This window comes from Panthera tigris, chromosome D2, assembly GCF_018350195.1.
Source record: "Panthera tigris isolate Pti1 chromosome D2, P.tigris_Pti1_mat1.1, whole genome shotgun sequence".
NCBI lineage: Eukaryota > Metazoa > Chordata > Mammalia > Carnivora > Felidae > Panthera > Panthera tigris.
The window spans coordinates 54,473,128-54,486,392 of NC_056670.1; the positions used below are offsets into that span (position 1 = coordinate 54,473,128).

The following is a 13,265-nucleotide window of genomic DNA, read 5'->3' on the forward strand; positions in this document are numbered from 1 at the left end:
GAAACAGGCTCCAGGCTGTGAGCAGTCAGCACAGAGCCCGACGCGGGGCTCGAACTCACGGGACCGCGAGATCGTGACCTGAGCCGAAGTCGGACGCTTAACTGACTGAGCCACCCAGGCGCCCCAGTATTTTAATTTTTTTATTTTTATACAGTATTTTTAATCATCTTCTGGATGTCTCACCTGAATGTCCTATAAACATCCATTAGTAACACCCAAAAATTGAACATATTGATTCCCTACTCCACCTTCATTCCTGCATTGACAATACTTGAAATGATACTTCTTCTCGATGACTAAAACCAAACACCTAGAGTCCTTGATTCTTCCCTCACTTTGTCCTATGTTTAATTGCTCATGAGATCTTGTGACTTATACCTTTTAAATGAATCTTTCTCCACCCTCCATTCCCACTTCCATTTTTTTTTAGAGAGAGAGAGACTAAGAGAGAGAGAGAGAGAGAGAGAGAGAGAATCCCAAGCAGGCTCCATGCTCAGCAAGGGGCCCAACGTGGGGCTCTATCCCAAGATGGTGAGATCCAGACCTGAGCCAAAATCAAGAGTCAGACTCTTAACTGACTGAGCCACCCAGGAGCCCCACCCACGTCTATTTTTGATCCAGATCTCCAGTATCTCTCACCTCCACTATCATAATGGCCTCTTAACCAATCTCCCTGCCTCTGGTGAATATCTCCATGTTTAATCAGATATTTTTTCTCACTAAAGTTTTATAGTTTGGGAGGGTTCCCACATATTTTAATTGAAGTTATTCCTAGGTATTATGAAAATGTTTTTCTATTGCTATTATGAAAGTTTTTTTCTGTCATATTAATATACAGGGAAGCTATTAACTTTTATATACATGATCTTATATTCTGCCACTTAACTTTCTAATTGTGTCTAAACTTTTTGATTGAGTGTCCTGGGTTTTCTACATATAAAAACCTATCCTCTACAAACAATGATAACTTTGTCTTCTCTTTTCTAATAGTTATACCTCTTCTTTTACATGTCTTATTACATTAACCAGCATTTTTACTGCATATTAAAAGTGATGGCATATTTCTTTGTTTAGTTTCTAGTTAAATTTAAGTAGCATACTTTTAAATATCACATCATACTTTCAGTAATATATCATCCTTAAGACTATTTTCTTATTTATTTAGAAAGTAGAAATGAAAGAACCATCATGAAAAAGATCTCAAAGAGGAGAGAAGATATGGAAAAAAAGGTAAGGGATTGATGGAGTTTATAAGGATCTTGATTATACTAATAGCCCAATTATAAATGTAGGATAATCCTGAACAATGTGATATATTTGGTTCTATATTCAAGTCATATAGTTCATGTGGAGACCACTTTCCGGCAAATAGGCTTGAGCAATGAAACACAGACAGGCCCATCAGGCCACCGGCCTCAAAATATCCAGAGGCCTTAACTGAAGGGCTACTTACAACCAGGCACAGTTACCAAAAAAGGGGGAATTCCATTCATTGCCACACCTCTTCACCTTCCCTCTTTAAAAACAGCCCCCTCCCACTGCCTCATGGCAAACAGCCTCTCCTCTACTGTCTTGTGCGCCGCCTCCTTGTGGGGAGTCAGTAAATTTCTAGCTCCTTTGTTCTGCCCCAGGTGAATTCTTTCACCTTCTGCATCACTGGCTTTTTCCGGATGGTCACCCCACATTTGGGGTCCCTTATCCAATTGAGAGACACCATAGTTCATATGTTAAAAAAATAATAAACTTAAGAATGAATTGTACTCTTTGGTCGGTTAATTGTACAATAAATAGTATTAGAGGTGAAGTATTTATTTATTTGTTTATTTATTTATTCTCTTGTATAAATGTTAATTCAATTACCTGTTTTCTCAGCCAGCAGTCCATTGCTGCTTTGCTCAAAAAAAAAAGTTTTCTTTTTTTAGTTGGTGGATTAAACATATATAAGACCAATATCTACATGTCTTTTGGAGTAACTTCAGCTAAGATTCCTGTTTTATCCCTGCCTTCTAGTGGGAAGTTACAGAGAAATGTGCAGAACCCTGAAATGCTGGATGAGTTTATTAGGAATTAAAGGGAGACCTCTGTCAGTCACTTGCCAAAGTTGATATTCCATCCCACCTTGAAGGATTGCTGTTCCTTGGTCAAGAGTAGAATTAGGTATTTTTAATTGTGTTGAGGAAGATACTACAGGTTTAATAAAAACAGAACATCTTAGTTTATGTTGGCCTCATTCAGTAGTTCTTTAAAAAAAATTTTTTTAATGTTTATTTTTGAGACAGAGAGAGAGAGAGAGAGAGAGAGAGACAGAGTGCAAGCAGGGGAGGGGCAGAGAGAGAGAGAGACCCAGAATCCCAAACAGGCTCCAGGCTCTGAGCCTTCAGCCAGAGCCTGAAGCGGGGCTCGAATTCACAAACTGTGAGATCATGACCTGAGCCAAAGTCGGACGCTTAGCCGAAGTCAGACGCTTAACCGACTGAGCCACGCAAGCACCCCTCAATAGTTCTTAAGTGTGGTCCAGGAAGCACTGGTAGATTTTGAAGTTCTTTCAGAAACTCTGTAGACGAGGCTCTTACTGTGATAACGTCTTTTGTTTTAGTTGTAATTTAAGGAGTCTTTTGCCATTGTATTTCTTAAACTTGAAATGAAAAACAAACTCATAATCTATCTTGTCCTAAAAAAAGACTTAACATCGCTAGTATGGTGTAACTGCAGAATATTAAGGCCTAAAAAACTGTAAAAGAAATAAAAGCTCATTTGAACATACTGAGTTTTTGATAATGGTAAGATATTCAATCAGAAAAACCAGTAGGCAGCTAGAAATATGGTATTCAGGATAGCAGTCAAGATTGGACAGAGATTTGGGAAGCCCTGGGAATGCGTGCACACACTTTCCGAGGCCTTGGAATATGCCCACATTTAAGCTATGAAGAGAAGTGTGACCATTGAAGAATACACGGGAGGGGCGCCTGGGTGGCGCAGTCGGTTAAGCGTCCGACTTCAGCCAGGTCACGATCTCGCGGTCCGTGAGTTCGAGCCCCGCGTCAGGCTCTGGGCTGATGGCTCGGAGCCTGGAGCCTGTTTCCGATTCTGTGTCTCCCTCTCTCTCTGCCCCTCCCCCGTTCATGCTCTGTCTCTCTCTGTCCCAAAAATAAATAAAAAAACGTTGAAAAAAAAAATTAAAAAAAAAAAAAAAAAGAATACACAGGATAAGGCGCCAGAGAGGTAGAAGAGTGGAGAACAGTGACATACAAAGTTTTCAGAAAATAAAGGTGCCCAACATCATCAGATGCTATAGAGTAATCAAAGAATAGCTAACACTGATAGTGTTGGGTTTCAAAGTATTTTCATATGTCTGATCTTATTTGACCCTCCTAAAAGATATGTGAAGTTGGCAATACGTGAACACTAAGAACTTACCCATTGGATTTTGTCATTCAAACGTCCTTTTGGATATTACAGAGAGCAGTTTCTTAATTTAAAATCCACCATATTTGGGGCGCCTGGGTGGCTCGTCGGTTAAGCGTCCGACTTCAGCTCAGGTCATGATCTCACGGTCCGTGAGTTCGAGCCCCGCATCGGGCTCTGTGCTGACAGCTCAGAGCCTGGAGCCTGTTTCAGATTCTGTGTCTCCCTCTCTCTGTGCTCCTCCCCTGTTCATGCTCTGTCTCTCTCTGTCTCAAAAATAAATAAATGTTAAAAAAAAAATTTTTTTTAAATAAAATCCACCATATTTAAAGAGCTCATATCAGTTGATAAAAAGGTGAAATTTAAGAAAACAGGCAAAGAATAAGACTTGGCATACTAAAGGTGATGACTTTCAAAGGGCTGATGACCACATGAAAAGATAAAACAAAAAGATGCAAGGTAACCCCCCACCTCAACTTCTTTGCAGATGTCAGAAGATAACAGTGCAGAAGAAAATATAGACAAGCATCTCCAAAATGCTTCTCAATAAGTATACCACCACTCTGATACTGTTGGTTTCTGTTTTTTAAAGATGTACATCTACATCTAATTCTCGGGTTTCAGCTGGGAACCCAAGTTTCTTAAGAGATGGGTTCAAACAGAAACGAAACTACCTGGATAATGCGAGATGGGCATAAGAAAATACATAGTAAATATGTGTAATAAAGCCAAGTTTTGTTTTCTAACCCTTTTCACAAATGTGGAGAAGCCACTAGTGCTTGAGACTGTGTTAGACTGTAAAGATACATAGATACAGAACCTGCTTCAGGAAGGTGTAGAGCTCAGGAAGAAACACAGATAAATATGGTTGAACCCTGGTCATCCATCCATCAAACATTTATTGAGCACCTACTTGGTGGCATCTGCCGTTCTAAGTTCTGGGAGTAGAGTATAAAACCAACCAGCAATTTTTAAATTTACCAAGGAATACTGCAGTAAGATTCTCATGACATACAGTGATTTAGCTTTATACTTAGGCTTTATTTCCACCAGCCTCTATGCAACCTTTGAGTACTCAAAGGAGAAGAAAAAGACAAATGCTAGGTCGAATAACCAATAGGCCCTCCATTTTCTAAGGTACATAGGACAGCACAACCCCTGTCCTTCTCAGGCCATCTGGTGGATTGTCGGGTGGATAAGCAGAAAATTACACATGGGTTGGAGTGCACACAACACCGGAATCTTCTTTATACCCTATGTTTCATATCCCTAAGAGCTGGCAGAAGTGGGGGGTTGGTAGTATTATATTGACTTTACAGAACTGACATTAGTAGTTAAAATGGGTACCTAGAAACTTATCTCTCTTCCTTTCAGATTCCTTTTTCTCCAGTTTAATCAGATTGAAATAACCTTGCTTTGTTATTTGTATATTCTGCGGGATAGTTTGTATAGAATATGACTATTCTCATGCTTATCTGAGCTTGCTTTTTTTTTTCTTTTTTTGCCTGACTACAAAGAAAAACTCTAGCCGATAGCTGAGGATACAGGAGCTAGGGGAAAAGTCACAAAAAGAACAAAATTCCATCCTGTTTTTAGTCCAGATTGAAAAAGAGGGAAGGGACAACAGCCATGGTCTTAGGTTCTGAGCTCACATGGGGCAATGACCGAGTCTTCATAATTGTCATAATCTTTAGAAATACATGCAATTTAGCTATTTAGTAAGTACTTTTGCCACTATTGCTATTTAATTATGTTATTAGAAAGTGTTATGAACTCTATGTTATTATGTTGACTTCTTGGTAGATTTAGATGCAGAAGAAAATCAAAACGTAATAGAAATGTCAAGAGGCAAAGTAAGAGAAAAACTAAAAAATGTTCAGGTAATGCTTCTTTTTTCTTTCCTATTTTCAGATTTACTGTTTACTGCAATATGCATCATAATAAACTTTTCTTTGTCAAAAAAGAGTGAAAATTCAGCCTTAATATATAGCTCCTTAAATCCCAACATCTTCAAGTTCTTTTCCATGCTTTTTTTCTTCAAACCTAAAGCCAAGAAAAGTTGAGTTGGTCATGCTAGATGACATCTCAAGAGAAAACATGTATATGCTTGTTAAAAGAAAAAAAAATGAAAAAAATAAGAAAAACATTGAGAAAATTTGTTTTTTATCCCTTTGGACAAAAGACTTATGAGCACAATTGTGGCCGTACTTGTGAAGATTAACTTTTCCATACCACTTATTTATGTTGTGTTTCAGATTAACCAAGGCGAAAAATCTTTAACTCACCTACTCATTGATGATAAGATATATCAATGGCCTAAGGTAAATAAATTTTCTTACACTTTTTTTTAATTTGAGAGAGAAAGAGAGAGTACAAGCAGGGAAGAGGGGCAGAGGGCGGGAGGGAGGGAGGGAGGGAGGGAGAGAGAGAGAGAGAGAGAGAGAGAGAGAGAGAGAGAGAGAGAGAATCTTGAGCAGGCTCCATGCTCAGAGTGGAGCCAGATGCTGGGTTCAATCCCACAATCCTGGGATCATGACCTGAGCTGAAATCAAGAGACAGACACGCAACCAACTGAGCCACCCAGGTGCCCTGTTTTTACTTTTTTTTTTAATTTAAATTCCAATTAGTTAACATGCAGTGTAGCATTGATTTCAGGAGTAGAACCCAGTGATTCATCGCTTCCATGTAACACCCAGTGCTCATCCCAACAAGTGACCTCCTTAATGCCCATCATCCATTTATCCCATCCCCACCACCTCCCTTCCAGCAACCTTCAGTTTGTTCTTTGTATTTAAGAGTCTCTTATGGTTTGCCTCCCTCTGTTTTTAATCTTATTTTTCCTTCCCTTCCCCTATGTTCATCTGTTTTGTTTCTTAAATTCCACATATGAGTAAAATCATGATACTTGTCTTTCTCTGACTGACTTATTTCACTTAGCATAATACATTCTACTTCTATCCACATTGTTGCAAATAGCAAGATTTCATTCTTTTTGATCGACAAGTAATACTCAATTGTATATATATACCACATCTTCTTTAAAAAAATTTTTCTTAATGTTTATTTATTTTTGAGAGAGAGAGAGAGAGACAGAGTGTGAGCTGGGGAGGGGCAGAGAGAGAGGGAGACACAGAATCTGAAGCAGGCTCCAGACTCTGAGCTGTCAGCACAGAGCCCAACGCGGGGCTCGAACCCACGAACTGTGAGATCATGACCTGAGCCAAAGTCAGACGCTTAACCGACTGAGCCACCCAGGCGCCCCATACCACATCTTTTTTATCCATTCATCATTTGATGGACATTTGTGCTCTTTCCATAATTTGGCTATTGTTGATAGCACTGCTGTAAACGTTGGGGTGCATGTGCTAATAGTGCAATTGCTGGGTTGTAAGGTAGTTCTATGTTTAATTTTTTGAGGAACCTTCATACTGTTTTGCAGACTGGCTGCACCAGTTTGCATTTCCACCAACAGTGTAAGAGTGTTCCCCTTTCTCCGCATCCTCGCGGACATCTGTTGCTGCTTGAGTTGTTAATTTTAGCCATTCTGACACCTGTGAGATGGTACCTCATTGTGATTTTGAGTTGTATTTCCCTGATAATGAATGATGGTGAGCATTTTTTCATGTGTCTGTTAGCCATCTGGATGTCTTCTTTGGAAAAGTGTGTATTCATGTCTTTTGCCCATTTCTTCACTGGATTATTTGTTCTTTGGGTGTTGAGTTTGATAAATTCTTTATAGTTTTTCATACTAACCCTTTAACCAATATGTCATTTGCAAATACTTTCTCCCATTCCATCAGTTGCCTTTTAGTTTCGCTGATTGTTTCCTTTGCTGTGCAAACTTTTTATCTTGATGAGGTCTCAATAGTTCATTTTTGCTTTGCTTCCCTTGCCTCCGGATATATGTCTAATAAGAATTTGCTGGGGCTGAGATCAAAGAGGTTGTTGCCTGTTTTCTCCTCTAGGATTTTGATGGCTTCCTGTCCCACAGCTAGGTCTTTCATCCATTTTGAGTTTATTTTTGTCTGTGGTGTAAGAAAGTGTTCTGGGTTCATTCTTCTGCATGTCACTGTCCACTTTTCCCAGCACCATTTGCTGAAGAGACTGTCTTTTTTTTTTTTTCCATTGGATATTCTTTCCTGCTGTGTCAAAGATTAGTTGGCCATATGTTTGTGGGTCCATTTCTTGGTTCCCTATTCTGTTCCATTGATGTATGTGTTTTTGTGCCAGTACCATCCTGTCTTGATGATTACAGCTTTGTAATACAGCTTGAAGTCTAGAATTGTGATACCTCCAGCTTTGCTTTTCTTTTTCAACATTATTTTGGCTATTTGGAGTCTTTTCAGGTTCTGTACAAATTTCAGAATTGCTTTTTCTAGCTCTGTGAAGAATGCTGGTGTTGGGGCACCTGAGTGGCTCAGTCAGTTAAGTGTCCAACTTTGGCTCAAGTCATGATCTCATGGTTCATTATTTGAGCCCCATGTTGGGCTCTTAGTTGATAGCGCAGCACCTGCTTCAGATCTTCTCTCTCCCTCTCTTTGCCCCTCCCCTGCTTGCTCTCACTCTCTCTCTCTCTCTCAAAAATAAATAAATGTTAAAAAAAATGCTGATGTTATTTTGATAGGAATTGCATTGAACACGTAGATTGCTTTGGGTAGTATAGACATTTTAACAATATTTGTTTTTCCAATCCATGGAGTGATTCTCTATTACTTCTTCAATTTCTTTCATAAGTTTGTATAGTTTTCGGCATACAGATCTTTTACCTCTTTGGCTAGGTTTATTCCTAGGTATCTTAGGATACCTTCTATCCCGACTTTCTTGAGGGCTTTTATCAAGAAAGGATGCTGTATTTTGTCAAATGCTCAAAACCCAAAGTCTTAAAGGACCTGACACCATGTGGATCCATTCCCCTCCTCCAGAGTAGAGCTTCTTCACACGGTGTCTGACACCCTCTGTCCCTGAAAAACAGCCCCCCGCCTGCACAGTGCACAGAATCTATGGAGTAGCACTGCTAAAAGTAGCAGAGGTTATGTCCCCCTGGATGCACCTCAGTGCCCTGTTGATGAAAGGTCTTTGGCTGGCACCCTTAGGGTCTTTTGTCCTTGGGGAGGCAATAAACCCTCTTCCAAAAGTACTCCAGGAAAGGGAATGTTCTCTCACAATGCGCCCCAGAGATCTCTGTACCACACTATGCACTCAGGGGATAGCTCCCTCCTCCCCAGGAGCACGTGTCACAGCTCTGCTCCAGAGAAAGTTGCGCACTTCCAAAACCTCAGAGTTTGAGCTCCAATTGAAGTTTGTGGAAAAAAAAAAAAACCCTGTGGAAAACAAACAAACACACTGACAGACAAACAACCCTATGGAACTCAGCACTTTTTGCTCCCCAGTCTGTGGTCCAGAGAGGTTTTCCTTTTGTGAGAAATTGATGCCACACTTTCTCAATCTCTCTCTCTTTCTCTCCCTTTGGTCTCTCCATGGAAAGGGTTCCCTCCCCTCCGTGGCGCCACTGTTTTTCTCTCCCCCAATTCACTTCCATGCACCTCGCACCTACCACGCTGTGTCCCTCCAACTGTGGAGATCCTTCTGCCGGTCGGCAGGTCGATTTCCTAGGTGTTCCAAGTGATCTGACCACAATACAGCTGTGTTTGAGGCACAAGGAAAGTCCAGGGTCCCCCATCTTAACCCCTTCCTCTTTACACTTTTTAAAACAGCTTTGTAGAGATAACTTTATGTTGCAAAAATTCACTCATTTTAAGTGTATGATTTAACGATTTTTAGTTAACTTACAGAATTATGCATTCAAAGGAGGAGAAATTGGCTTCTCAGACTCTCCATACCAACCACTAGATAGAAATACCTGCTCAGGAAGTTGAGTATTTTAGCAAGTGGTTTTGCAATGAGCAGAGATGAAGGGAAGTAAAGTGTATACTGACAATTTAGATATGCAGCATTGTTGCAGGGTGAATTTTTTATTTTTTATTTTAAAGTTTATTTATTTATTCTGATGGGGGAGAGAGAGATAGAGAGAATCCCAAGCAGGCTTTGTGCTGTCAGCACAGAACCTGAATGTGGGGCTCGGTCTCATGAACTGTGAGATCATGACCTGAGCTGAAATCAAGAGTCTGATGCTGAACTGACTGAGCCACCCAGGAGCCCCAGGGTGAATAACTTTTAAAGTTAATGTGACAGTTGCATTGTAGATACGAACAAGGTATAAAGTAAACTTTGTATTTTACATATTTTAAAATTATTTGGCTTCTAGTAACTATGAGTTTTACTTTTTTTTTTTTAATGTTTATTTAGTTTTGACAGAGAGAGAGAGAGAGAGATCGATCACGGGCACCAGCGGGGGAGGGGAAAAGAGAGAGGGACAGAGGATCTGTAGCAGACTCTGTGCTGACAGCAGGGAGCCCAATGCAGGGCTCCACCTCATGACTACTGTGAGATCATGACCTGAGCCGAAGTGAAGTCAGATCCTTTAACTGACTGAGCCACCCAGGCGCCCCTGAGTTTTATTTTTTATTATGGAATTAATTCCTCTCCCAAATCTCCCTACAAACAGTTCATTTTAATATGTGTGTGAGAAAGAAACAGTGATTTACATTTAAAAGATTCAGACTTGACAGTATTGAAAAATGAGAGCTTATTTATCAGCAAACTTATAACTAAGAATATGCCCCTTTGAATACTTTGAACTACCTATAGCCGCAAAGACTGTAGATGCCCTGCGGTGGTTCTCGTGTGTTAGCACATCAGAGCACCCAAAAACTGGGAGAAAAAAGAGTTTGCCCTGTGCGTTCATTTTGGTCAAACTGTAAGGTAATCCTCTTAGTATTAGTACTATCTTAGTATTAGTACTTGTAGTACTCGTACTAGTACTCGTAGTACTAGTACTAGTAATACTAGTACTCCTAGTACTCCTAGTAGTATTCCTACTCTTAGTAGTGAAGAGATAGTTTGGGAAGCAGAAGAATTGGGCTCTACATCATTCCGTTTCTTATTGCAGTTACCAGAACCTTCAAAACAAAAACCAAAAAACATAATGAACCAAACAGACTCTTGGTGCTCCTTGCTCACGACTAAGATAATAATTAGTGTTTACCACACTACACAAAGGTTTTTCTTCCACTTGGAAGCAGAAAAAAGTATTTCCACCCTGAATACCGGTTTACCATTGTTTAATCCACAGACTGAAGTCTCATTCGATGAAGGCCTTTGGTTTTTCATGCCGCGTGGTGACAAAGGCTCCAATTCAGGCCGGTGTTCAGAGCAGGTTGGATTTGTTCCCCTTCCTCTTGTGCCTCAGGACAATGAACTCTTTATTAAAAGCATAGAATGAAAGACTTGGATGGGAGATGAAATTTTTATTACTGAGTCACCTTCTTCTCTTTTAATTAAGAATATGTTCAAAATAATAATTCTAAACATTGATCGAGTGCTTACTGGATGCCCAATGCTATACTGAATTTTTAATATGGACCATATCATCCAATCCTCATCCTAATCGTGTGAGGCAGGTGTTACTATAATCTCTACTTTATAGGCAAGGAAGCTCAGGCACAGAGGGTTAAACATCAATAGAGCTGGAAGCACCGGCTTTCCCTCCAAAACCTGTGTTTTCTTTTTCTTTTGTTGTTCCTGTCCTTCTCTCCAAGTGTCCCACGCTGTTCTCCATGATCTCCATTACTCTCCGTGGATAACTGATTCTCCCTCCCTCCCGGTCTGATCCAGGACTCTTCTAATTTGTAGCAGTTCTTCCGCTTCTCTCCAAACTCCTCAGCCTCCTGTTACTCCCTAGTGGTCCTCTCCTCCGGTACCAGTTAGTCTCACGAGTCTTTCCCCGTCTCCTGAGTGTCCATCCCCCCACCGCTGTCCCTGCTTGCTTGTTCTACCCTTTCTCCAACTCCTCTCTGCCTTCAGTCTCTGCAGTTTCCTTGGTCCTCTCCCCCAGCACTACTGGACCTAGTGTCTCTTGGCACCCCTCAGCTGTTTCCTAATCCCTCAGGCTTCAGGAGTCCCTCTTGGACACCCATTTGCATTCTGATTTACTTCCCTTTCCCTTCCACCCCCGTTTCTCTGCATCCTGCCCCAGTCCTTTCGGTCCTTCTTTGTTATTGTTGTTTTTTCTATAATAAAAAGAGCTTTATCTTTTAAAAGTTTAAAGAAAGTATGTACATTATTTTTAAAAATTCAGAAAACATGTGGAAGAAACTGAAAATCACAGGAAATCCCACTGCTCTGAGATAAACCACTGTCATTTTCCACATCTTTCTCTATGCTTATGCCCATACTTGCACGGACACGGACTTTTATATGAATAGAATCATATTTGTAAATGGCCATTCCATTTTCCAGTTGCTCAGCTGAACCTTGGTGTCATCCTTGGATCCTCTTTTATGGATACGGGTATTCTTTTGTTTTCCCAGAAAAATTCATTCTTTAACCCATACTATGAGACTCTGGGAGGTCAGATGACTTGGCGGAGCATGTACATGTTTGAAACCCATTTATTCAACACTCATTGGAACATTCATTGAGTGCCTAATGTGTTACAGGAAGAAGATAGATAAACAAATGACAATATACCTCACATCCAATTCATCACAAATCTCATTGGTTCTACCTTCAAAGTATCCTAGAATCTGACCCACTTTTCACCACCCCCACTGGTACAACCCTAGTCTAAGCCACCATAACCTCTCATCTGGATCATTATCAGTGTCACCCTCTGTTTTCACTATTACCTCAACAGGCTATTTTCTGTATCATACAGTGGTCAGAGTGATCCTGTTAAGATCTAAGACCATGCTTTCGCTTACACCTTCTAATGGTTTCCTGTGTCACTCAAAACAAAACCTCAAGTCCTCCAAGGCCTATGTGACCTGGCCCCCTTGGTACCTCTCTGACCTCATTGCTCACTACTTTGCCCTTCTCCCACCCAACTCCAGCCAGATTGGCCTCCTTCTTATTCCTCACAGTATGCTCCTGCCTCAAGGACTTCTACCTTTTATTTGTGTAGGAAGATTTTCCCTTATCCTCACGCTCTCTCTCTCTCTCACTACCTTTGGGTCTCTGTTCAAGTGATACATAATCTAAGATACTGTGTCTGACAACTCTGTCTACAGTAGTAGCCCCACCCACCTGGCCTGGTATTCTCTAACCCCTTATCTTGCTTTTCTGTTTCTCAACATACTTGTCACCACCCAATATATATCCCTTATCTATTTGTTTATTTTCTTCCTGAAACGTATTAGGCGCTCAGTGAATGGTCCAACGGATGCTGAATAAGTTTCAAACATGTGCATGCTCTGCCAAGTCATTTGATGTCCTGGAGTCTCACAATATGGGTTAAAGAATGAGCTTTTCTGGGAAAACAAGAGAAAGGCCAGCCAGCAGAGTATACCAGGGTCAGGTGCTCTGGTTATGGCTGCTTTCCTTCTTGGAGGACAGGCAGGAGAGCAATTAGGTCAGTGAGGCAGACCAGCTACTTGGACTTCAGTGAGTCCGGGTTTAGGATTATTTAAATTTTTTTCAGTGTTTATTTATTTATCTTTTTTTGAGAGTAAGAGGCAGAGCATGAGTGGGGGAGGGGCAGAGAGAGAGAGGGAGACACAGAATCCAAAGCAGGCTCCAGGCACTGAGATTTCAACACAGAGCCTGACCCGGCACTCAAACTCATGAACCGTGAGATCATGACCTGAGCCAAAGTCAGATGCTTAACCAGCTGAGCCACCCAGGTGCTCCTAGGTCTGGATTGTTGAGAGGAGCTGTCTGGAGAAGCCATTTCCCTGATGACTTCCTCATCACAGAGAGAAGAAAGCCACTGTTTTGTCGGGGGTTGAGTTTCTTCCTGCTGG

General features: G+C 40.8%; 1 protein-coding gene across 13 annotated transcripts in view; it reads left to right on the forward strand.

Moving 5' to 3' along the window:
- Positions 1-13,265, forward strand: part of CC2D2B (coiled-coil and C2 domain containing 2B) — a 93,544-nt gene that overhangs the window by 3,379 nt on the left and 76,900 nt on the right. For 7 of the 13 annotated variants that reach the window (XM_042960226.1, XM_042960231.1, XM_042960230.1 and 4 more), the window contains exons 2-5: positions 1,166-1,229; positions 5,207-5,285; positions 5,661-5,726; positions 10,598-10,681. In XM_042960226.1, coding sequence (XP_042816160.1) covers positions 1,166-1,229; positions 5,207-5,285; positions 5,661-5,726; positions 10,598-10,681 — 293 coding nt within the window. Of the gene's footprint in view, positions 1-1,165; positions 1,231-5,206; positions 5,286-5,356; positions 5,627-5,660; positions 5,727-10,597; positions 10,682-13,265 lie in introns of those variants that run through there. The other 6 variants (XM_042960227.1, XM_042960237.1, XM_042960238.1 and 3 more) reach the window with 4 other exon arrangements.